This window comes from Mobula hypostoma (assembly GCF_963921235.1).
Source record: "Mobula hypostoma chromosome 30 unlocalized genomic scaffold, sMobHyp1.1 SUPER_30_unloc_1, whole genome shotgun sequence".
Lineage (NCBI taxonomy): Eukaryota > Metazoa > Chordata > Chondrichthyes > Myliobatiformes > Myliobatidae > Mobula > Mobula hypostoma.
Window position 1 is genome coordinate 364,393 of NW_026948158.1, and position 26,321 is coordinate 390,713.

General features: G+C 45.1%; 1 protein-coding gene and 2 non-coding genes across 3 annotated transcripts; all 3 read left to right on the forward strand.

Annotated features, from left to right (window-relative positions):
• Positions 1-1,916: 1,916 nt before the first annotated feature.
• trnas-aga (transfer RNA serine (anticodon AGA)) lies at positions 1,917-1,998 on the forward strand. Its single transcript has one exon. It is a non-coding gene; the product is annotated as a tRNA-Ser (tRNA).
• Positions 1,999-9,396: 7,398 nt separating this feature from the next.
• Positions 9,397-22,196, forward strand: LOC134341319 (probable G-protein coupled receptor 139). The gene is made up of 3 exons (XM_063039205.1): positions 9,397-9,544; positions 10,336-10,461; positions 21,295-22,196. Exons 1-3 carry the CDS (start codon positions 9,397-9,399, stop codon positions 22,194-22,196), a joined length of 1,176 nt encoding a protein of 391 aa, XP_062895275.1.
• On the forward strand, positions 10,564-10,635 carry trnad-guc (transfer RNA aspartic acid (anticodon GUC)). The gene has a single exon. It is a non-coding gene; the product is annotated as a tRNA-Asp (tRNA).
• Positions 22,197-26,321: the final 4,125 nt, after the last annotated feature.

Here is a 26,321-nt window from a genome sequence, read left to right on the forward strand (position 1 = left end):
ACTCAGGTTCTGGGTCCTTGTCCAGTCTCTGGCTCGGAGCCCAAGCCCAGGCTCCTAGTGCATAGTTCCTTGTCCGGGTTCCCTGTCTTGTCCATGTCCTAACCCAAGTCTGCGTTCTTGTTCGTGCTCGTTTGCATCCTGTCACGTCCCTGCCCGAGTCAAGTCCTGTTCCTTGTACTTCAGTGTCTGTGTCTTCCTGTTGGGTCCGCTATCTACGCCCCCCTCCCATTGTGACAGTTTCAATCACTCCAGGCAGGCACTGACCCCAACATTCACACATTTGCATGTTATATTATATCAAAAACACTTCACAATTAACTTCTAATCTGGAAAAGATTTCTTAACCCGCAATTTACCTGAAGCAACGTTGTGTTTACTTTAAAACACCAAAATTTTCACCTCATAAAATGGAAGATGTAAAACGGTTCCACAAAATTACATATTCACTTCCAAGTACATGGCTGGTACAAAGACACTTGATCTGTCTGCTTCCACTGTCCTTGAGCCATTCGAGTTCTACGTTATGTTGCATATTTGAAATCTTCCGTGGCCAACATCTCCTCCTTTTCGATTTTAGGAAAATTCTGGGGATCACATTACTCTTTATGTCTCAGTGAATATAGCACAAAAGGAACAGCAGAATTCATGACTATATCAAAAAAAAATACCGATAAGGATTTAAAAATAATGTCATAACAAAAGCGTGAAGAAACATGATAACGTAACTAATTTCATACCATATATCAAGGAATTTAACAGGAATTAATTATTTTAAAATACAACATAGCTATAAGAAATTAAACGAAATCAACAAAAAGAAATTTTAGAATGGCATGTGCTTTTCAAACACTGAAGTTATTAAAATTGGCCTTAAAATAACACCGGGGGAAATACCTTATGTAACCATCAGAACAAAGAGCAAAGCAATAATAACATGGGAAGTAAAACATACCCATTTAAACCTCAGTTCCAAACTTTATTCCAAAAGGGATGGATTCTGCAAAACGTCATTAGCTAAACCCACATAATATTTAATAGTCTTGGATAACAGATCCCATAGTTTAATAACATTTTTAAAACATTAAAAAACAAAAAAAAACTTTGCAACTTAGAAGTCCCTTCTTGTCAGATATGATTGAAGTATCAATGCGATGAGTATTATTCACCACACCAAGCAAATACCAACATACATTAGCCTCATTTCCTTTACACACTTCGTACTACAAGCAACCTTCAGTGGAGCCTTCGACCATTATGAGCCATTATTAGCAGAATTCCAACACCAATCGCTTCTGAACAGCAGCGTGTTTTAATTACTACTGTGTGTTTCATCCATTGATGGATTATCTACCTTGGCTTGTTCACAACAGCTGTCCAGACTGCACTCAAGTTAGAGGTAACTTAAAAACAACCTAGTCCAAAAAACACACAACACAACACCCAATGCTGAATTGTTTATTCCCCAGTAGGCTCAACCAAACAGATATCTCGGAGGCATTCCACGCATTCATCAACTTGATTTTCCATGTATATGCTTTTTGAAATACTCCCTCTGACGTAATTTGACTTTCCTTACATGTTTTTTTCTCTGTCTCCCGCTGTAAATTGTAGACCAGATCCGTGGCTACAATCCGAAAGCCTATAAAATACTCCCATCAGGGTCTTCTTACCCGAGGAGTTTCTTAATCCCCGCTGAAGGATTCTACATCTTCTGATCCTGCTCTGCTCTGACTGAGACTCCATCCAATTCAGTGTACTGATTTCCTGGTGAAAGGTCATTGAGCTGAACGCGAATTCGGTTTCTCTCTTCACAGACGCTAACAGATCTGCTGAATATTTCCAGCAATCCCCGCTTTTAGTTCAGGATCAAACCTGTTTATCTGACTCCGGGATTTGAATCCAGCTGTGAAGAACTTGTAGTCGTGGCCGAGTGGTTAAGGCGATGGACTAGAAATCCATTGGGGTTTCCCCGCGCAGGTTCGAATCCTGCCGACTACGTGTTTATATCGGTTTTGACACCTTGATTCCTCTCACGGATACAGATTGTAAAAAGCCAGTCGAAACACCGATCTGCGTTCGCAGCCTCCAAAACCAAGAAGTGCCCATGTGTTCCGCTTTTATTCAGGTGGGCTTTACGACACAATCGGTCAGCGCGTTCGGCACTGTATCCGAAATGCTGGTCGTTCCAGACTATTCAGGGACGCTGTTGATCCAGTGGCCTTCGCTGTGCGCTCCGTGTGTTCCTAATGCAGTCATTAAAAAAGCACATATAGAAAACAGAACACTACCACGACCTGTCTTGCTTACATTCATGTTGACATAAACTTAATATATTGTACATGGACGATCAAACCAACAGAAACTCTTAGAGGGCACCAATGTATTTCATATTTAAATTTATGTTATCGCCACTTGAACCAGAGGGATCAATTCACTGAACTTCACTCACACCAACACTGACTGTTTCCACACCTCACTTTCAAACTGGACATTTCATGCTATGGACATTTTTGCTTTATTGTTATTATTATTACTTCCTCAGCTCACGCTGGCCTGAAGTACGGGGGTGCTGAAGCACACTCATTCCTCAGTAGCTCCGGACTTCCGACCATTCTACTGGTGTATAGTATAGTGGTTTTCAGCAGATTGACAGAAATATTGCTTTGCTGGCCTAACTGTTTAATGCTATTGTGTAGTGACTTTGAGATGATAGTTGTTGATATTACCATTGGGACAATATATACCCCGTTCATGCTCGATCGTCTTTCAGTTTCTTCTTTCAATTCAGCATAGTTCTGGTGCTTTTCATTTGTTAATTGTTGTATGTTATGTGTTTGCAATGGCTATATCGATTATGTATGTTGTTATTGCCTTTTAATCCAGTAATAGTATATATGCAGACGGTTATTATGGATTCTCCTGTAATGGATCAGTCATAAAATAATTGTACGACTCTGACCCTAATCTCGAACAGGTTTGTACTTATAGTAAGGTATGGTGTCTTTTATGAGTTTGCATTTTAAAGCAAGGTTTTGGTGAATGATGTTTGGCAATTGACTGTCCCTGTGTAAGTAATCAGATTGAGTTAAACTGCTGCTCCATCCTGTAATATGTTGGATTGTTTCTGGTGTCCCTTGTCATTTTCTGCATTTATCGACTTTAATTTGTTAGGCTTTTATTATGGATTTGTAACATTTTTGTGTTAAACACCTGGCCCTGTAATGCCACAACGAACCCCTCTGTTTCTGGGAAGAGGTCTCCAACTCTGAGCCAAGCGTTCCACGTTTCCTTCTTCACACCTTGTCTGCTCAGATCATGGGGATGTTTTCCATGGAGGGTTGCTGCTCCATTAGTTAACTTTATTTGATTATTATTTTACGTTTTTGTATTTTCGCAGTCTGTTATGTTTTCTGCATTGATTGTCCGTCTTGTGTGCACTCTTTCATTGATTATATTTTGTTTCTTTGCACTTACTGTCAATCCTCTCGAGAATATGCATCTAATGGTAGCATATTTGTGCTTTGATACTGAATTTACTTTGAACTCTGAAGTGTTCTGCGCTGCAACACAGGACCAGGACCCTCAGTTCCGTCCAGTGGCCGTACTGCCGCACGGATCTCACTGCGACTCTCCGGGTCGTTTTGTGAACCCAGGAGCCGGGATGTTTCGCTTTTTGTTCACATCAACGTGCAAATTAAATAAAGCGGCGACTTGCTGCTCCACTGCGAAGTTCACGGGTCGGTCACATTAGTAGAAAGGGAAATAGACAATGTTTCAGGCGGAGCCCCATTCGTCACCACTGGGAAAGAGAGAAAATAAGGTATTTTTCAGTTTCAGACAAGGTGGGCGAACGTGATCAGGCAGAAGAAAAGCCGCGGATCTGGTGAGTCCAAGTGAGTGACTGTGACTGTTATCATCGGACTTTTGTTTCTATGTTATATGAACAACAGAACTGTGGGGAATGCCCAGGACAGCAGTCTATGGCAATGAAAGGGGCGGGGGGGAGAGAGAACGGAATCAAAGACCAGGTGGGCGGCGATCAATGATGGGTATTTTTTTGGCACAAGAATAAGAGTAACGCACACAGAACACTGGAGCATCTCAGCAGGTCAGTCAGCATCTATGGAGAGGAATAAAAAATCATGTTCCTTCATCAGTACTGGAAAGGAAGTGGGAAGAAGCCAGAATAAGAAAGTCGGGGAACAGAAGGAGTTCACGCTACAAAGTGATAGGTGAAGCCCGGTGAGGAAGGAGAGTAGATATGACGGGGAAAGGGGAGATTGAAAACTGGGAGGTGACAGGTGAGGAAGGAGGGTAGATATGATGGGGAAAGGGGAGATTGAAAACTGGGAGGTGACAGGTGAGGAAGGAGGGTTAGATATGTTGGAGAAAGGGGAGTATTGAAAACTGGGAGGTGATAGGTGAAGCAATTTGATGAAAGAATGTAGATATGTAGGGGAAAGGGGAGATTGAAAACTGGGAGGTGATAGGTGGAGCCATTTGAGAACAAGAGGTAGATATGTTGGGGACAGTGCAGTATTGAAAACTGGGGGCCATAGGAGAAGCCAGGTTAAGATGGAAGTTAGATATACTGGGTAAAGGGGAATATTTGTGAGGCTGGGTGGTGATTGGTGGAAAAGGGAAAGGGTTGAAAGGTAGAAATCACTTTGGAGGGGCGGGTTGACTAGAGAGAGGCGGTAAACATGCGAGGAAAGGTAAAGACGCAAGAGGGAATCCGGAATAGAAAATTGAAACAAAGAGAGGAGAATGGAGAGATTAGCGGGTTAGAGAAATCGATGTTCATTCCATCAGATTGAGGGCTACCCAGACGGAATATGAAGTGTTGCTCCTCCATCCCTAGCGTGGCTTCATCGTGGCAGTAGAGGAATCCACGACCAACATGTCAGAATGGGAATGGGCAGCGGAATTAAAATGGTTGACCATTGGGAAATCCTACTCGTTGCGGACGGAGCAAAGTTGATCGACAAAATGTTTCCCCAAACTATCTTGCGTCTTGCAGTTGTAGATGAGGCCGTATTCGGAGCATCCGATACAGTATATGACCCAGAGAAACTCACAGCTGAAGTGTTTCCTCACCTGGAAGGACTGTTTGGGATTCTGAATGATGTGATGGAGGATGTGAATAGGCAGGCACAGCACTTCTTCCGTTTGGATAAATGCCAGAAGGGAAATCAATGGGAGTGTGTAGTCGTGGCCAAATTGTTTCGCAATGCACCCGGAATCCATTGGGATTTCCTCGCGCAGTTTCGAGTCCTGACTACGGTGTACTTCCAACATTTTCTGTTTGACTCTCTGATGCAAACCAGTCATGTAGATTGTGAAAAACCGAGTCGCGCAGAGCAGCGATTGTTGGTCACGTTCTACAACAGAATTGAACCATTTATTCCTACTTTCCACAAAACTTGTCTCTGCGGCGCATTGGTGAGCGCGTCCGGCTGTTAACCGACAGGCTGGCGGCCAATGATCCGGCAGGTTTGTTTCTGTTGTGTTTCATTGGCAGCTGGGAAACGCTGCGCTGAACGGAGGCCGGGGCTCCCTACTGCGGCCGCGATGGGAATTTAAACTGTTATATTTTAGACACATGTACCGAGATACAGTGAAAACCTTCTCGTTCATACTGTCCCTGGAGATGAAATCATTACACAGTGTATTGAGATCGCACAAGGTAAAGCAACAACAGAGTGCAGGATAAAGTGTATCAGCGACAGGGGAAGCACAGCGCAGGGAAATAACAAGCTGCAGCTTCATAACGAGGTGGATTGTGAGGTCAAACGTACAGCTTATCGTACTGAGAAACCATTCAGTAGATAAAACAGCGGGACTGAAACTATCCGTGAGTCTGTGATACGTTCCTTCAGGCTTTTGGGCTTTCTGCCAGATGGAAAGATGATACAAACAGTCGTTTTTCAGGTAGGTAGGAAGTTTAAAAATACGAGAGTAAACCTCGGACGATGGCAATCGGAGGTAGTAATAGGGGACAAAAATAGCGGAAGAACTTAATAAGCTTTTTGCGTCTGCCATTTTATGTTGATACCAGCAGTATGTTAGAAATTCTGGATGTCACCTGGACCAGATGAACTATACCGCGGGTTTATGAAAGAAGTGGGTGAAGACATCACAGAAGCGTTAATAGTGATTATTCAGGAATGACTGGATTCTGGAATGGTTCAGACGACAGGAAAATTGCAAAAACACTTTTACGATTACAAAAGACAAGATATTACGGACCGGTTGGCATGGATTTTACATTGGGAAAATGCTGCAGTCCATTCGTAAGGATGTGCTTTCAGGCGTCTGATAAAATAGTCCGGCCAACATGGTTTTCTTAAAGAGAAATCTGGCCACACAAATCTGTTGGATTTCTTTGGAGAAATAGCAGACAAGATAAAGAAAGGAGAGTCAGTGGGTGTTGTTAACTTGGATTTTCAAAAGGCCTTTGTCAAGTGACGCAAAAAGGTTGCTAAACTAAATTAGAGCTCATGGTATTGCAGGAAAGATACGAGAATCGAAAATATATTGGCGACTGGTGGGAGGTAAAGTCTGGGAATAAATACGGCATTTTCAGTCGTTTGTCGGTAACTAGGTGTCTTCTGGAGGGGTCTCTGCCTTGTACCTTATCTGTCAATGATCTGGATGACTGAACTGATGGCTTTGCATGTGATAAAGTCTGCAGACGGTCTTGGAGAATGGGCAAGTAAGTGGAAGATGGGATACAGAGTACGATAGTGTATGGTCAGGCACATTGACAGAAAGACTATTTCCCAAATGGGGAGCAAATTCAGAAATCAGACGTGAACATGTGCTGGAGAGTTCTCGTGCAGGATTCCCTAAAGGATAAGTTGCGGGTTGAGTTGGTGGTAAGGAAGACAAATACAATTTTAGCATTCATTCCGCCAGGAGTCGCATCTAAAAGCAAGGTTATAATGAAGATGAATTGTAAGACATTAATCAGATTCATTTGGAGCATTTTAGACAATTGTGGGCCCATTTCTGATAAAGGATGCGCTGGCATTGGAGTGGGCCCAGGGGAGTCTCACGAGAATGATCCCGGAATGAAACGGTGAAGATACAAGGAGTATTTGACGGCTCTAAGCCTCTACTCATTGGAATTCAGAAAAATGAGGGAGGATCTCATGGAAACCTATCTAATATTGAACGGAAACAACAGGAATTCTGCAGATGCTTGAAATTCAAGCAACACACATCAAAGTTGCTGGTGAACGCAGCAGGCCAAGCAGCATCTGTAGGAAGAGGTGCAGTCGACGTTTCAGGCCGAGACCCTTCGTCAGGACTAACTGAAGGAGGAGTGAGTAAGGGATTTGAAATTTGGAGGGGGAGGGGGAGATCCGAAATGATAGAAGACAGGAGGGGGAGGGATAGAGCCAAGATCTGGACAGATGATAGGCAAAAGGGGATCGAGAGGATCATGGGACAGGAGGTCCGGGAAGAAAGACAAGGAGTGGAGGGGGGGACCCAGAGGATGGGCAAGAGGTATATTCAGAGGGACAGAGGGAGAAAAAGGAGAGTGAGAGAAAGAATGTGTGCATAAAAATAAGTAACAGATGGGGTACGAGGGGGAGGTGGAGCCTTAGCGGAAGTTAGAGAAGTCGATGTTCATGCCATCAGGTTGGAGGCTACCCAGACGGAATATAAGGTGTTGTTCCTCCAACCTGAGTGTGGCTTCATCTTTACAGACGTGGAGAGGATGTCAGTTCAGATTCTCTGACCCTCAGCGTTGATGTTGAGCCCAATCGACCCGGGACATGGTGATGGGATCCCATGAAAAATGTCCTTCTGCCTCACTAGCTGTGTGGTAGCAGTTGTCATGGCCGAGTGATTAGGCGATACACCAGAAATTCATTGAGGTTTCACTGCGCAAGTTCCACTCAGGGTCCGCTCAGAGTAATCCGTGTCCACGTAATTCCAAGTTTCTTTATTCCTTCTACCAACGTGTTATTTGTGTTGCCGTCTCGTGATGAAACTATGGAATAAGGAAAATTAAAACCCTTTATTTTATTGCGCTTCAAGGGTCTTGTTATGAATTCAGGGCGTTCATTGGGAATTCTATCGGTTGAGAAACTCTTGACATTCGAGAGATCATCTGCCGGCAAGATGGACTAAACTGCTTTCCTGTTGAGCCGCACATCTTCACAATTCCAAATCTCAGGGTTCAGTGAGTGTGGGAAGAAATTAGATTGTTCTGGAAAGTATCGGCTATCAATGCCTAAGGTCTCCTGACTGGGCAAATCTAGTGACCCTTTGCCGCACCCACTCGGTCATTAAAGGTATCCTTCCTCAGGTAGGGTCCCCTGACTGCCGGCAAGCGAGCGGGGTTGTCTGGATCTCCCTTTCTCAGAGGGCGATAGAGGCAGATTCTATTAAGGAGTAATGATTCAACTATTCAAAACATATCTATTTTCAGATTTGCCTTCATCCAGGCAGCCACAAAACAAGAAACTCGAATAACCCAATTAAAACAAAAACACTAAAAACCACTGAGCAGAGAAAACGACAGAAAAAAAAAACACGTCATGCAAACAAGAGAAGCAAGCTAACAGCATCTCGAAACAGACTGGGTCACAGATCTGCTCCCAGAGCATCCGCAGTAGGCCGAAATCCTCGGACCCCAGTTTTCACATCAGCAGGACAGTGAAGCACAGCAGCCCGATCTGCTGCGATCCTTTTGATTCTGTTATTTATTCAATTACATATACGGGATGCGATGTTAATGACACTTCTGGATACAATAAATTAACCCACCTAGGTGTGAGTCAACACATCGTAAAGTTCAAAATACCCAATAACAGTGTCCTCCGATAATCTCGGCTGCAGCTCAGCTGGTGTCCAGTGTTTGAACCATTGATGCTTGTCCCAATGAACAACCCAGAGGCAAAGAGAGAGAAGGCGGAAGAGACACAATGGAAGAATAACTGAATGTGTAACAGCAGGGCCACTGAAACCGGACTCATTAAATAACGTAAAACACATTCACTGCTGACATGTCGTGAACGAGGCCTCCGGAAGGGTCGGAGCACAGAGACAATAACAGGACGGGCCAGGCGGTAGCAGGCACTGAATGACAGACAGAGTCACGGGCAGAGAGACACGCGAGGAAATAAATCACCAAACAGCAGCTCGTGAGGGGAACGATGTGACGTCAGCAAAGAATCGACAAATAAAAATGAAGGAAAAGAATGGGAAACGTCCACAACGGAGCAGCTCAGCACCACGTTCAGCCAACAGCAGAGTGGCGCAGCGGGAGCGCGCTGGGCCCATGGTCGTCCATTCGGTAGAAACCAGCTCCGACTTGTCAAGTTTACCGCGGATTCGGTAATTGAAAACTTTGGGCACTCTGTAAACTAACTGGAGCGTTGAATGCATGGGATGTTCGCAAGGATTTTGCCAGAGATGGAGAGTTCCGGTATAAACCGCGGCTGGATAGACTGCGGGCGTTTCCATGGATCGCTGGAGATGACGGAGATCTTTGAAGATCATATCAAATTAACGGGGGCCGTTCAGAATAGTAGGAAACTGTCCTGACGTGTGTAAACCGAGAAAGCATGAGATGAAGAACTTCATGCAGATGGCGGCTGGAAACTGGAACCGATGCCGGAGTGGCTAGTGGAGGCAGGTATTCCAACAATATTAGAGAATTGACTGGACGAGCACCTGAATCATCAAGGCACGGAAGGCAATAGCTGATAAGTGAGATTTTTTTTTCTGGTGAGATTGGTACTTGACTCTCAGCATCGACGTGGCGGGCCGAACGGCCTGTTTCAGGGTTGAATGATTCTGTGATTCTATATTACATTTGTTAATCGCATTAAAGGGTTTAATTTAATCGTGTATTGGAGAGAGGGATCGCTCAAGTTATAATTAGACAGAGAGAGTGGTGAGTGGACTGAGAACACTCAGTGTGAACACATCATCCGACATGTTTTCGTGTGTCCTAGTTTGTTGTGAGAATCTGGTTTATAGTGACAGCAGGAAGCTGCACTGGTCGGTTCATCGGGAAAAATGTGAAAGACAGGAAATCCACCCTTGATCCACTGGACAGCCCAGTGTGAATAATAATTTTACACTCTCTCTTCGATTTAAATAATTTGGGGAATTCGTACCCGAGTTGGCAGGTTAGGCCCCTCGGACTGTAGAAGTCCGCACGGATCGGGTTCTATGAGACGTTTACATCTGATATTTTCGATGAAAGAATATTAAAAGTCGATTAACTACGATCATCGGAAATCGAACCTGCGTCAATTGCCTGGAAGACAGATATGTTCACCATTATATCACCATCGTTCGATCATTCTGCAGGAGACTCGTGTCCTGAACTGTCTCCAGTGGTTTATGACTGTGGCTCGCACTGCTTTCTGAATCTGGTCACTCTGATGCAGTTCCTGTTATGTCAAGTTGTGGTCGCCATCCTCCCACAGACCGGAGGTAAGTGAGTAAAATCCCTTCCAAATTCGAAGAACTGCACATTGTTTCCTGCCTGTCGCATTACAAAACCGGAATAATATATATTCGGATACCAAGACCAATTCCTCGTTAGTATAGTGGTTAGTATCCCCGCCTGTCACGCGGGAGACCGGGGTTCAATTCCCCGACGGGGAGATACAAATTTTACTGCATTCTTCAAGCTGAATATTGTCTTAAAAAGACAAATAAAAGAGGACAAAGTATTCGGTGTTGAAGCGATCAGTCCATTGGACATTGGGGAGGTGGAATAGCTCGGGCTCTTGTGAGCTGATCCGCCTCTTCAGGTCAGTGAAAGCCGAATCAGCCTCGGAACCCCAACAAAAAGGTCTGGTAGGCGAGGTAAGTCGGTAAGGAGCGCCGCCACTCGACTGTAATCCCTGATAAAACGGCGATAACAGTTTGCAAACCACCAAAACGCCTGAATTTGATTGCGAGTCGTGGGTCTGGGCCATTCTTCTAACGCCCGGATCTTATCGGGAGCTGCCCTCACCTGCCCGCTCTCGATGATGTAGCCCAGGAGATGACCAAAGGGACGTGGAACTCACATTTCTTGGCCTCCACAAATAACTTGCTCTCCCACAGTCTCTGGAGGACTAGTCGGACAAGGTGAACGTGTTTCTGGGGGCTGCTAGAAAATGTGAAGATGTCATCTAGGTAGACGAACACGAAGCGTTTAATGAAGTCCCTCAGCACATCACTGATTAGGGCTTGAAAAACGGCGGGGCATTTGTGTGGCCAAATGCCATGACCAAGTATTCGATGTGGCTCAGACGTGTATTAAAGGCCGTCTTCTACTCGGCTCCCTCCCTCATCCTGACTAGATGGTAGGCGCGACGAAGGTCCAACTTCGAGAAGATGGTGGCTCCCTGAAATGGTTGAAATGTCGAGTTAATCAGGGATAGTGGGTACTTATTTTTAACTTTTATATTGTTCAGGCCTCGGTAATCAATACAGGCACGAACCGGCCCATCCTTCTATACAAAGAAGAAACCGGCGCCTACCGGCGAGGATAAAGGTCGTATAATTCCCTCCGAGAGGGACGCACTAATGTATTTCTCCATGGCCTCTCTGTCCGGTCGGGATAATCTATAAAGACGACTGGTAGTCAACGAGGCCCCGGCCAGCAGGAAGATAGCGCAATCATACGGGCGGTGCGGGGGCAGGGAAAGAGCCCGTTGTTTGCTGAATACCTGTCCCAGGTTATGCTATTCTGCGGGGACTCCGGACAAGTCGAGTAGTTCCAATACAGGCGGGGTGTGTTGTAATTAGCGGAACTGGGAATGATTGAAAATCAGACGAGGGGATTAAGGCCCATTTAAGGAGCTAATAGCAAGATGGGGAATAGCCAGACGGGACTATGACAATGGGTTAAACTTCAACTGCCACTTTTCAGCCCTGTTTTGCATCCTATCGATGTCCCGATTTAAACTCTGACAGCCCTCCACACTATCCAAATGTCCCCAACATTTGTTTTATCAGCAAATTTAGTAACGTATCCCTCCAATTTCTCATCCAAGTCAGTTATAAGAATCACGATGAGAAGGGGTCCCTGAAAAGAACTCTGAGGCAGATCGCTGGTCACTGATATCCAATCTGAATATGACCCGTCTACAACAAATTTTTGCTATCTGTGGGCAAGCCAATTCTGGGTCAACAAAGCAATGTCACCTTGCATCCTACGTCTCCTTGCTTTCCCAGTAAGCCTTGCATGGACTACCTTATCAAATGCCTTGCTGAAATCCATACAATCGCCAAGGTCGTTTTGCATAGTGAACAGTAGCTGTGCTGTCTCCTCTGGTTCCGCACACACTTTTCCACTGTCACGCTTCATTGGTCCTGTTTTCTCACATCTTATCCTCTCGCCCTTCACAGACCTGTCGATTGCCTTAGGGTCTTCCTTAAACTGCTCGCCAAGGCCTTTTCATGGCCCCTTCTGGCTCTCCTAATTTCATTTCTCAAGCTCCTTCCTGCTAGCCTTATCATTTTATATATCTCTATCAATACCTAGTTTTTTGAACATTTCGTAAGCCTTTCTTTTCTTGACTATGCTTTCATCATGTGTACACCATGGTTCCTGTACCGTAGCATCTCTTTTCTGTGTCATTGGCACCTATCTATGCAGAAAGCCACGCAAATATCCCCTGAACATTTGCCACATTTCTGCCATGCATTTCCCTGAGAACTCTGTTCCTTCCAAGTCTCTGCCTGATAGCTTCATATTTCCCTCTTACTCGAGTTAAATGCTTTTGTAACTTGTCTGTTCCTATCCTCTCCAATGCTATGGTAAAGGAGATAAAATTGTAATCACTGCCTCAAAAATGCACTCCCACTGTCATGGTCCGGATCGGCGTCCCTTTAAAATTACTTTGTTTATGTTACGAACCGGACCGTTGACTCCCTGTTTCCCTTTGGTTCCCTGTTTTCCCGTGTCCCTCGGGCTTGGTGATTGGAGGCAATTTACTCTCGGCTGAACCGGCAGTTTATAGTCTCCGACTTTCAGCCGTTCGGCGCGACAGCGTTTGCAACGTCAGCGAAAGTACTGCGAGCCAATGTCATCTGGCCGGAGCAAGCCTAGTCTCCTCCCGGAGCAAGTGCCAGCAAGCCGCCTTCCCTTGTCAGTACGGGTCAGTCAAAGTTAACCCGCTGTGGTGAGTCATGAGCTCGGCGCGGCTTGGAGCGGTCTTGAGCCCAGTTATAGTTCTGTCCATTGTTGTGTAGTCTCCGTATCCATGTCGTACGTCTAAAAGCGATCCCGGCCTTGTACCAAGGAATACTGGGTCACTGGGTCACTGTGTCAAGAAGGGCCCCGACTCCGTCATGTGTCTACGGAGGATTCCCGGCTCAGTGTTTTATGTCCTGTGTCTGAGTCTGTCCCGTGAATAAAAAAGAAGTCCTGGCCCCTGCGGCTCCGAGTCCCCGAGTCCTGGCCCCCGGCGGCTCCGAGTCCCCGAGTCCTGGCCCCCGGCGGTCCGTGATTCCGACTCCTAGCCCAGACCCTTATTCCCAGCTTGTCTCAGGCTTGAGTCCTTGTCCAGTTCACTATTCCTGCTTCTGCTTTGCACCGAGCAATAAACTTAATATAAGTTAACCTCACATGATGTGTTTGAGTCTTGCAGTTTGGTCCACCCTTGCTCCCAGCACAGCCCACTGAGATACCTGACACCCGACCAGGTTCATTTACCAACAGCAGATCAAGTGCAGCCACTCCTCTGGTAGACTTATCTATATATTGTGACAGATAACCTTCCTGAACACACTTAAACTCTACCCCATCTTAACACCTAGCACCAGGGATATGCCAGTCAATATTGGGCAAATTAAAATCGCCCACCACGTCAACCATTATTTGTTACACCTTTCCAGAATTTGTCTCCCTATCTGCTCCTCGATGTCCCTGTTACTATTGGATGATCTATATATTAAAAAAAAACACTCAGTAGAGTTACTAACCCCTTCCTGTTCCTATTGTCCACCCACAGAGACGCAGTAGACAAGCCCTCCATCACTTCCTCCTTTTCTGCAGCCGTGATGCTATCTCTGATCTCGATCCGACCAGTTTTGCCTCCCTGCCTGTCTTTTCTGAAACATCTGAAGCCTGGCAGTCTAAGAACTTAAGACAATAAGACCATAAGATATAAAATCGTAAGCATTGCTATTCGGTACATCGAGTCTGCTCTGCCATTCAATCATTGGCTGATACAATTCTTCCGGTCATCCCTACTCCCCTGCTTTCATCCTATACCCTTTGATGCCCTGGCTAATCAAGAACTTATCTATATCTGCCTTGAATACACCCAATGACTTGTCATCCACAGCCGCCAGTGGCAACAAATTCCAGAGACATACCACCCTCTGACTAAAGGTATCTCAGTTCTTAAAGGACGTCATTCAATCCCAAAGTCGTGCCCTCTTGCCCTATAATCGACTATTATGGAAAATTGGAAAATAACTTTGCCATATCTAATGTCTTCAGGCCTGTTAACATTCAAAATGTTTCTATAAGATCCCACGCACCCCCTCCCCCTCTTCTGAACGCTGGGGAATACAGCTCAAGCGCTTCCAGACGTTGCTCATACGGTAACCCTTTGATTCCTGGAATCATTTTCGTGAATCTTCTCTGAACCCTTTCCAATGCCAATATATTATCTCTCAAATAAGGAGCACAAAACTGCATATAATACCCCAAGTCTGGTCTCACGAGTGCCTTATAGATCCTCACCATCACATCCCTGCTTTGTATTCCATACCTCTGGAAATGAATGGCAACATTGCATTCGCGTTCTTCACAACCGATTTAACCTGGAGGTTAACCTTTAGGTCATTTAGCACAAGGACTCCCAAGTCCCTTTGCATCTCTGCATTTTGAATTCTCTACCGATCTAAATAATAGTCTGCCCGTTTATTTCTTCAAGTGCATGACCATACACTTTCCAACATTTTCCTTCATTTGCCACGATTTTGTCCATTCCCCTAAACTATCCAAGTCTCTCTGGAGGCTCTCTGTTTCCTCAACGTTACCCGTTCCTCCACCTGTTTTTGTATCATCGGCAAATTTAGCCACAAATCCATTTATTCCGTAGTATAAATCATTGAATTACGTCGTAAAAAGCAGTGGTCCCAACACCGACCCCGGTGAAATTCCAATGGTAACCGACAGCGAACCAGAATAGGATCCCTTTATTCCCACTCTCTGTTTTATGCCGACCAGCCAATGCTCCGCCCAATCAACATACATCAAAGTTGCTGGTGAACGGAGCAGGCCAAGCAGCATCTATAGGAAGAGGCGCAGTCGACGTTTCAGGCCGAGACCATTCGTCAGGACCAATCAAGTAACTTCCTTATAGTTCCATGGGCTCTTAGCTTGCTAAGCGCTTCATGTGCGGCACCTTATCAAAGGCCTTTTGGAAACCCAAGTACACCACGTCTACTACATCCCCGTTGTCCACCCTGCTTATAATTTCTTCAACGGATTGCAGTACGTTTGTCAGTCAGGATGTCCCTTTCAGGAATCCATACAGCTTTGTCCCACCTTATGATGTCGCTCCGGGTACTCCGTAATCTCATTCCTAACAATAGATTCCAACAGCTTTCCAAGCACTGATGTCAGGATAACAGGTCTATAGACTCCTTCCTGATGACTTTCTGCCTTTTTAAATAGCGGAGTAACAGTTGTAATTGTCCAGTCATCTCATACAATGCCAGAATCTATCGATTCTTGTATGATCATCGTTAATGCCTCTGCAATCTCTCCAGCTACTTCCTTCAGAACCCGAGGGTGCATTTGATCAGGTCCAGGAGATTCATCCACCCTCAGACATTAAATCTCCTGAGCACCTTTCTCTGTCGTAATTTTCACAGCAAAACTTCACTTCACTGACACTCTTGAATGTCCGGTACACTTCCACTGTGAAGACTTATGCAAAATAAACATTCAGTTTCTCTGCCATCTCTGCATCTGTCATTACAGTATCTCCAGCGTCATTTTGTATTGGTCCTATATCTACCCTCGACTCTCTTTTACCCTTTATATCCCTAAAAATTGCTTTTAGTATCTTCCTTTTTATTCGTCACCAGCTTCCTCGCGTTATTCCTTTTCCTTCCGAATGACCTTCTTAGTTTCCCTTAGCAAGTTTTCAAAAGCTCCCCAATCCTCTACCTGCACGTCAGCTCTGGATTCCTTGTATGCCCTCCTTGCTTTTACTTTGGCTTTGATTTCACTTGTCAGCCACGGTAGTGTCCGTCTTCCAACTGAAAATTCCTTCTTATTTGGAATATATCACTTCAAGCAGCATTGCTGCCCCTGAGCCGTACAAGTCTCTGTAATGGACACAACATCATAGCTCCAAGTACTGATCCACGATCTAAGCTCACTAGATTTGTTCAAGATACTCCTTGCATTAAAATAGACACATCTCGAAACATCGGTCTCAGCGCATCCCTTCTCTATCACCCACCTATCCTCTCTCTCACACAGTTTACAAGCTTTCTGTTCCAATATGTGCGACGATTGGAAAGCGGACCTAACAGCAGGGCACGGACACGGACACGTAAGTAGCATTACCGGAAGTGTGTTTTTTATTAATAGTTGCCAGGACAAAACGGAAGAGTGGATGAGATGCTTACATGGACGTGAACGTAGGACGACAAACAGGAGGAACCTGGACATGGAGCCGGGGCTCGGAACTTGGACACGGAGCTGGGACTCGGAACCTGTTCAGGGAGCTGCGACAAGAAACTTGAACACGGAGCCATGACTAGAAACTTGGACACGGAACCGGGACTTGGAGTCGGATTTGGACACGGAGCCTGGACTTGGACTTGGACTGGAACACAGAGCCTGGACCTGGACTTGGACTGGAACACAGAGCCTGGACTTGGACTTGGACTGGACCACAGAGCCTGGACTTGGACGTGGACTGGAACACGGATCCTGGACTTGGACGTGGACTGGAACACGGATCCTGGACTTGGACTGGAACACAGATCTTGGACTTGGACGAGAACCGGAACACAGAGCCTGGACTTGGACTTGGGCTGGAACACAGAGCCTGGACTTGGGCTTGGACAACGAAGAGACAGAATACCCAACTCAGAGTAGCCGCAAATGGCCGGACCTCCTCAGCTAGATACGAGAAGCCGAAACCAAATAACAACAGACAGTTCTAGTCTGGGCACGGAGTAGCTTATGAAGCGGCAAACGGCCGGCAATCACTCAGCTGGACACGAAGAGAGAGAATTCCCCACTCGGAGCAATGGCAAACGGCTGGACCCACCCGGCTGGAAACGATTCGGCAAAACCAAACGATGACTGTCCATTTGTATCTTGGTTCGTTAGCAAATCTAGGAGGGACCTGAAAACAACAGTATTCGCATCTTGATTTTTCATTTCCTATTCCTTTCAATGTCATTGGTGCCTCCATACCAGACCATGATGTATCCAGTCAGGATATTCTCCACTATACACCTACAGAAGTTTGTCTAAGTTTTACACAACATAGTAAATCTGCTGAAACTGGGGAATATTGGCTGTAAATGCCGGTAAATCGTTCCAGGATGCCAGGAAATTCTGCTCCTCAAAACTTCCACACTCAATGAATTCCAGTCAATATTGGGGAAATTATAGTCACACACTACTCTGTTGCTATTACATCTTTCCAATAGCCTGCATACATTTCTGTTACAGTTTTTCCTGCTGGCATTTTAAAAATAGTTGGAAATGGAAACACACAGCATCTCAAGATGCCACTTTATCAATTCTCCGTTACATCCTGAAAGATGCCCACTGGGAGGGAGGGGGTTGATAGAGTCCATGAATTGCAGTCCATTATTAGGCTTGTACGGGCCTCTGTCCTTGAAGTGCTGGGATAGTACTAGAGTTTAACGGTGGAGAGCCGGGTGTGTACATGTCTGTGTGCTCACTGCACAGTGCTGAGAGTTTTATTGGTCTGTATCGTGGAAGTGAATGTCTAGATATTGTGAAGTTCTTTGTCCCTGTAGTCCACTACTGACTGTTCTTGGACAGTCTCTTATGCAGGGCATGTTTATACCAGAGATTCAGCCTGGCCTTCCTCACCATGCTGAGCTGCAGCAGTCTGTTCCTGCAGGACATTTTTGGTTTCCACTTGTCCGCCTCCCTGCTGCGCAGTGCTGGAGCTAAAGCGGGCAGTGTCCGTGCAGTCCAGAGCTGGTTTGTGCAGGTCAGTGTTCTTGCAGTTTTGCAGGTGGCCGGTGTACACAACGGGATGAGTGTGGTCTGTGTTCGGCTGTGAATTTACAGTACAATCTGGGTTTTTCATGTCTATATCTGTAGAACCAATGGGCTGGTGCTTGAAATCTGTGACACCAAAAAAACAGTGCTGGGGTTGTTGTGATGTCTGTTCCCCTATTCTGCCCTGCTCTGGATCAATAGTAATATATTTTCATAAATCTCTGTCCTTGTATTAGAGTCGTGTACTGCCCCGTACTCTCACTGACCAGTGTTGTGCTCTGGCAGCTCAGTGTGCTTGGAATGCAGTGCCAGTGTTTTTACAGAGTGCCTCATTATTACAGAAAGAAATACCTTGTACACCCAGGTAAATTAGATGTTTCCTGGAAGCAAGACTGAGTGTTTCAGATCATTATTGGACACAGGATCATTGGGGGATGCCCTAGAACATTCAACCCATCAATTCTATACTATAGAGCATCAAGTCTATAGTTCAGCATTCCCACTGTCCCATTCCCAAATCTATTCCCACAGCTCAGCGGGTTATTTCCCCGGAAGGACCTGTCCAGTTCCAATACGAACAATTTAATTGGCTATTCCCATCACCCCTGCAGGCAGTGTGTCCCAGATGAGAACCACAGTCAGTGTAAAAATAAGAATTTCATTACATGCTCCTTTGATCCTTTGCCCATTCTTCTCAAGTCATTGAGCAATTTACAGTGAACAGAACAGCACATGAACCTTCCCGTCAGCTCACTGTGTGTGTGTTGACCATGATGTGAGTTCGATCTGTATGTTTGCCCGCATGTGGTCAGTGTCCCCCAGTGGACTAATTCCCCCAAAGTATATGACCACCTTAATACACTTTGAGAGACCCAACAACACCTCCTCCTTAGGTTCAACAGGTCTGAGAATGTCACCATACCCGCTTCCCGATCTCGCTTTCCTCCAGGTCCTTCTCCTGAGTGAACATCGATGAATGCAGAGTATTCATTTTGTACCTCGCAGTACAAAAATCAAAATAATACGTATCATCCATGTAACAAACCGATCTCAGTTTTGGAGGGCACCACAGATGCGACAATGTCACACAGCCTGCTCTCTCTGTCTCTCTGTCTCTCTGTCTCTCTGACGCTAGTCGTTTTCTCGTTCACTTTTACTCGTCCTGCATTTATTGTTCTTCCAAATTCGAGTACTGTTTTTATTATTTTACCGGTCTTCCCATTCTGTTGCAGGATAACACATTTCTTTCCAATTATCTTTTGACCTTTGTCAAATTTAAGATGTGTATAAAAGACTACTGCATCAGAAACACCAAACACAAAATGCTAGAGGAACTCAGCTTCTTGTGTGTTCCATTGGATTTCCAGCATCTGCAGATTTCCTCGTGTTTCTACATCAGCAACGTGGTCAATTGATCGTTTCCATACCGACATTTTTCTCTATTGTATCCTTATTGACCAGGATGAAGCTGAATGACTCAGTGACAGATCAAAATGGGACACTACAGAAAAAGAAGGTAGGATTAGGACAGCGTCGCTATCTTCGTCGAATACTGAATAATTAGACAACAAAAATGAAATCTCTAAATGTAGCTGCTCCGTGACAAGATTTAGTCCTTGTAATTAAAGAGACCGGCCTATTTCCACCAGAGACACTACTGTGTAATGCCACAGAATTTTCATGTACACAGTATCTGTACACCAGAGACAATGGTGTTGAATCAAATTGTTTGTTCAAGTAACTGTAACTGAGAAAGTTAGTAAGGAGTATAACCGTATCTCTGGAGACTGAGCCTCTGTATAAATCAGGGTTGATGTGAAGCATCAGCTCAGTGTCTGCCGGAGCTGTGAATTCAGGAGCAACAGTAACCACAGATTCTCATGAAATGGTGTATCCAGTCATCTGGCGGATACGAAACATTTACTATCCTATTATTTCAGCCTTTGGAATACCCGGTAAGTCGCAGTGTCAGCTGCTGTTGGTGGGAAATAATGTTTATTTCCAATGTTGTGATTGTTCCTTTCACTGCCACATTCCAGTCCCAGTATTCCGCATTTCAGGTTTGGAATGGAAACACCGGGAATATGGATTGTGGGATCAGGATCTAAAATAAACGGCTACAGGAATTGAGGGATTCTGCCAACATCTGTGGAACTGAATGGGTCAGGCAGCGTTCTACCAACGGTTTGGGATCAATAATGGGATGTTCGTGTTTCTGTATTTTTGGTCTTGTAGCAGCTGCACTGCATTTGCAAATATTGTGTTGAAACAGCCCGCGGACATTCTACCAATTGATTGTCCGTATTTGTATATGAGCGATTGACTGAGTTAGGTGCGGTGCTCAATCCATCGACTGGCAGTAACGCGTTAGCAAATGTCAGGAGTTCCATGATGTTTCACGAGCCTGTTGTGGATTTTTAATAACTGTGCGCAATATTACTGAATATAAAGCAGTTGATGGACACACAATAAACACGAAACCCCAAGTAGCTTGTACAGAACAAGAAAGCAGTTAACACACGTGTCTGGGGTCTATCCGAGGAAAGTTCTGTGGAGAACTGTTTTACCACATATTCTGTTTTAGCCGAATTAACGTTTCCAGCTTTTCCTGTTTTTGTTTCGTCCGTCGGCAGTTCTGTCGCTGACAGTGATCGCCATGATTGTCCAATGGAGGAATCCCGCCATCAGCGTCCGAACGAGACGCGGAAGGCACCGGTAGAAAATGTTCCATCCAGTATTGACTCTGAGGAGGTAGTTACTCAGTTTTAGCTTTCCGCTGACATTTCACATTTCGGTCATCAGTAAGTAATCCGTATTCAAATTATTTTACTGTGTAAACTCCTTCCTTGTCTCCGCCTCTCTCGACCCTCCCACCGCGAAATTCAACAATAAAGTGGAAATATCACAGGATCCCCTGAACCTGCTGCACTGGCTTCTAATCAGTATTTTCTCAACTTGTAGCCTCTCTCGGCCCTCCCACCACTAAATTGGCACAATTAAGTGGAAATATTACAGGATCCGCTCGAACTGCAGAATTGGATTCTGTTTGGAATTTCTCAAACTGCTGTTCCCTGTCTCTCTTCCAGCGAACTTGGTGGCGATTGTGATCCTGTCCCGGGGAAAGTGCGGTCTCTCCAAATGTATCACTCTCTACCTTGTGGGAATGGCAGCGGCCGATCTCCTGGTCGTTATTTCGAATCCGCTGCTGAAGTGGACTGCTGAGATTTATTTTCCCCGATCATTCCTGTTCATCACTGCTGTATGCAGACTCGTCAGGTGGCTGATGTTTGCGAGCACTGCGACCTCAGTCTGGCTGACTGTCGCTTTCACCGTCGATCGATTTGTGGCTATTTGCTGTGAGAAGCTGAAAACAAAATATTGCACCGAGAGAACGGCGGCTGTGGTTATCGGGACAGTGAGTGTGCTGGCCTGTTTGGAGACTGTTCCCTGGGGCTTTGTGTACGGGGCTGGAAAAACAATTGATGGTGTTTCCTGGTATTGTGTTTTAACACCGAGCTTCACAAACTCTCCCTCATGGGCCGCATTTGAGATTTTTCACCGCATTTTCTACCCTTGCGTCCCTTTCATTCTGATGTTGCTGTTCAATATTCTGACTGTCAGGCGGATTCTAGCGGCCAGTCGAGCCCGCAGGGGGCTCCGGGGACAAAAGAGTGGAGAGAATGACAAGGACCGGGAGATGGAGAACCGACGCAAATCCATCGTTTTGCTCTTCAGCATCACCGGTAGTTTCATATTGTTGTGGGGAACACTGGTGGTATTTTCTATCTATAGACGGATTACAAACAGTTATGTTCGTTCTGTCACGGATCCCCGTTACGTCACAGACCAAACATCGACAATGCTGCAGGTTCTCAGTTCCTGCACCAACACGTGTATTTACGTCCTGACTCAGAGCAAATTCCGAGAGGAACTAAAGAATGCGGTGAAATACCCACTGAATCTGATTTTGAAACTCATGAAACGTTAGAAATAAATGCTGTAAAGTATTACAATTTAGCTGCCTTCATGCGCCCTATTCTAGCTCCCCACTTGTGGGTAAATGGAAACAATGTGATGAACAGAGTTACAAAACAAACACGAGAAAATCTGCAGATGGTCGCAATTCGAGACAACAAACACAAAATCAGACCCTGATGACGTTTCTCACAGAAAATGCTGCAGGAACTCAGCAGGTCTGGCAGCATCTATGGAAACGAGTAAATTGTCGACGTTTCAGGCCGCCACCCTTCATCAGAAATCTGTCAACTGTTTACTCGTTTCTATTATGTGTGTGTTGCTTAGTTTGACAAGACAGCTGTTTAAAGCTGATCCCGATGGCATCACTGGCTTCACATTCCCAGAGAAATCCTCTTTACACCTCACGTCCCGCCATGCTAAAATTAAGCTCGAGGCGAACCTGTTTCCCCTGCTTTCCAGTTCTGACAAAACTGCCTGATCTTTGAGAATATTTTCGTCTCTATCAGCCACTCCTGCTCCCGTCAAAACCCGTCTTTTCCTTCACCCGCTTTTCTCCTCCTTCTCTACCTGAAGGTTTCCCTTCTCATTGCCACCTTGAACTATCTTTATGTAACAGAGACTTTTTTTTTACAATTGAAGACAAATTACCATTACCTTCACTTGAGGCTCTGTAAGAAATAGAGGGATAGAGAGATAGAGGGATAGATAGAAATATAGGGATAGATAGATAGAGAGAGAGAGAGAGATGGGGATAGATAGAGAGAGAGAGAAAATAGGGATAGAGAGAGAGAGAAATATAGGGATAGATAGATAGAGAGAGAAATATAGGGATAGATATATAGATAGAGAGAGAGAGATAGAGAAATATAGGGATAGATAGATAGAGAGAGATAGATAGATAGAGAGAGAGAGATCAAAAGATAGAGATAGTGGGTGCGAATGAGACATCGTGAAGGAGTGAGCGTGAGAAGGAGATAGCGCCAGGTTTGACGGTGGGAAGGAGAGAAAGTGAATGAGACCTGGCGAGAAAGGGGACACGGGGAAGAGCGCGGAAGGTAGAGAGCCTGAGGGAGCGAGCGTGAAAGAGAGCACGAGGGTGAGAGCGTGCACAGTGGTGAGCGCGAGGGCAAGCGAGAGAAGCAGACATCGCGTTCGGAGAGAGGAGTGGGAGGGAGACAGAAAGAGAGAGGGAGAGAGAGAGAGAGAGTGTGTGTGAGAGCGAGAGAGCGAATGAGACTGTGAAATAGTGAGCTGGAGAAGGAGACAGCTCAAAGGCTGAGGGCGCGAAGGATAGTGAGTGAATGAGACATCGCGAGTAAGAGGGTGCAAGGGAGAGCGCAGGAGGGACAGGACGGGAGCGAGGATGAGCGTGAGAAGGAGTAATCGCGAGTGGGAGAGAGGTAATGAGTCATCGCGATGGAGAGAGGGAGAGACAGAGAGGGAGAAGGAGAAGGGGAGGGACAGAACAGGCTGCATGACATTGTCGGATCTCTGTTTCTCTCGAACACTGAGATCGGACTGTGTGTGTGGTGGATGATCAGCATTATTTTGATTCATGTTTGCTAGTATTGTAGATATTTGTGTTTCTTTCTGTACTAAAACCGTGCGAGTTCTAATAAAGTGTTTTGTTTTAACACGTGTGCAGTCTCCTTTGTTTGCGAATGCATATGTAAACAAACTGAGCTGAATCAAAATGAATACTGAATGAATTATAACACAATTTTCCTTACAAAGAGGCTATCAGATAAGTTCCTGAACATACAGGAAATAGATAGATATGAATCACATGCAGTAAACTCTTTAGCCGAGGAGATGATACAGACAGGAATATCTGTGGAAATGAGTGAGATTGCAGGAAAGTGCGTTACCTTCATCATGCTATGACCAAGGATGTCTCTGAGAAGGTACAGACCATTGTTAAAGGGTAGGATGAGAAGCCAGAAGTCATGGTCCTTATTAGAACTAACAACAGAGAGACAAGTTCCCAGAAGCAAAAGTTAAGGAGGTGAGCAGTGAGTTAAAAAAATAATAAAAACTCTGGGGTGGTGATTTCAGGATTACTTTCGATGTCACATGCTTGCGACGTAAGTGATCATATGCTACTGCACTTAAACGTGTGGCTCACAATCCGGGGCAGGAGGGACGGCATCAGGAACACTCATCATTGGGCTCTCCCGTATAGGAAGGATGGGTTGCACTGTAGGGTAAATCATATTCTCACAAAGAATCTTCCTGGAGCCACCATGATGATTTTGATCATGTGGCATCTGGAGGGTGTGTTGGTGTCCAGAGTTACAGGTGAGTAGGTTGCATTGGTGGAAGGTAGAGATGAGGTCAAAGAAAACCTAAAGGAAGTCAAGATGGGATCACCATAATGAGCACAGTGGCACCGAACGGCAAAAGTGAGTTTATTTCAGTGTAGGGGGAAAACTGTTAAGGCAGACATACCCAGATCCTGCATTTATACACGGCACGGTGATTCATCCGTTGCAGAGATCTGGTTGAGAGAAGGTCAGGACTGGTATCTAAACATTCCAGGATTTAGATGATATAGAGAGTCCAGAGGGAGCTGACTGAGGTTGAGGAGCCGCACTGCTGATCAGGCAGAATGTCACCAGCTCGAAGTCATCCCGGAAGCTCAAACAGTAAGACAATGTGGAGGGAGTCAGGAATAAGAAAAGTGTAATACTGTAGGCGTCACAATAGCCAGTAAAAGAGGGGAACAGATATGTCAGCAGGTTACTGACTGATGTAAAACAATAGAATACCCCAGCTGGTTAATCTTCTCTCCAGAATGACTTGCACTTCCTTACCACCTAAGGATTGGATGGGACATTATTTGTCAGGTGTATTTATGATGGTTTACAGAAACAGCATGTAAATGGTCCACCAGGGAGGGGACATACTTGAGATATTAGTGGGAAATGAGCCTAGCGAGATTAGTGGGGTTTCATTGAGATAGATTTACGGATTATAATTCTGGAGGTTTTCCGGTGGTTATTATGAAGGGTAAGTCTGAACCTGCAGGTGGACGAATCAGAATCAGGGTTATTATCAACGGCATGTGTCGTGAAATTTGTTAATTAGTAGTCGCAGTTTAATCCAAAACATAATATAGAATAAAAAAGGAATAATAAATCAAGCAATCAATAAATAATTAAACCTCAGTGTACATGTATTGAATATATGAGAAATTGTGCAAAAAACTTAAATACTATATATCAAAACAAGTCAGATGATTTCCAGGGGTTCAATGCCAATTTAGGAATCGGATGGCAGAGGGGAAGAAGCTATTAATGAATCACTGAGTGTGTGCCTTCAGGTTTCTGTATCTCCGACCTGATGGTAACAGTGAGAAAGGAGCATGCCTTGGGTGCTGAAGGATCTTAATAATGGATGCTGCCTTTCTGAGACACTGCTCCTTGGTGACTTTGTAGGCTTGCAGCCGAGATGGAGATGACTAAATGTACAACCCTCTGCAGCTTCGTTCGGTCCTGTGCAATAGCCCCCCATACCAGACAGTGAAGCAGCCTGTCAGAATGCTCTCCACGGTACATCAATTGACGTTTTTTGAGTGTACTTGTGGACATAACAAATCTCTTCAAACTCTAATGAAGTATAGTTGCTATCATGCCTTCTTTATAAATGTATCGATATAGACATAGACATAGCATTGTACAGCACAGTACAGGCTTTTCGGCCCACAATGTTGTGCCGACCCTCAAACCCTGCCTCACATATAAGCAACCACCTTAAATTCCTCCATATACCTGTCTAGTAGTCTATTAAACTTCACCGGTATCTGTGCCTCGACCACTGACTCAGGCAGTGCATTTCACGCACCAGCTACTCTCTGAGTAAAAAAAAAACCTTCCTCTAATATCCCCCTTGAACTTCCCACCCCTTACTTTAAAGCCATGTCCTCTTGTATTGGGCAGTGGTGCCCTGGGAAGAGGTGCTGGCTATCCACTCTGTCTATTCCTCTTATTATCTTGTACACCTCTATCATGTCTCCTCTCATACTCCTTCTCCCAAAGAGTAAAGCCCTAGCTCCCTTAATCTCTGATCATAATGCATACACTCTAAACCAGGCAGAATCCTGGTAAATCTCTTCTGTACCATTTCCAATGCTTCC

Excerpts from the sequence above, each read along its gene's own strand:
- LOC134341319 (XM_063039205.1), top strand. The coding sequence starts at position 9,397 with ATGCATGGGATGTTCGCAAGGATTTTGCCAGAGATGGAGAGTTCCGGT. Across the intron at positions 9,545-10,335 it reads AACGGGGGCCGTTCAGAATA|GAGACTCGTGTCCTGAACTG; the intron begins GTAGGAAACTGT and ends ATCATTCTGCAG. Across the intron at positions 10,462-21,294 it reads CATCCTCCCACAGACCGGAG|CGAACTTGGTGGCGATTGTG; the intron begins GTAAGTGAGTAA and ends TCTCTCTTCCAG.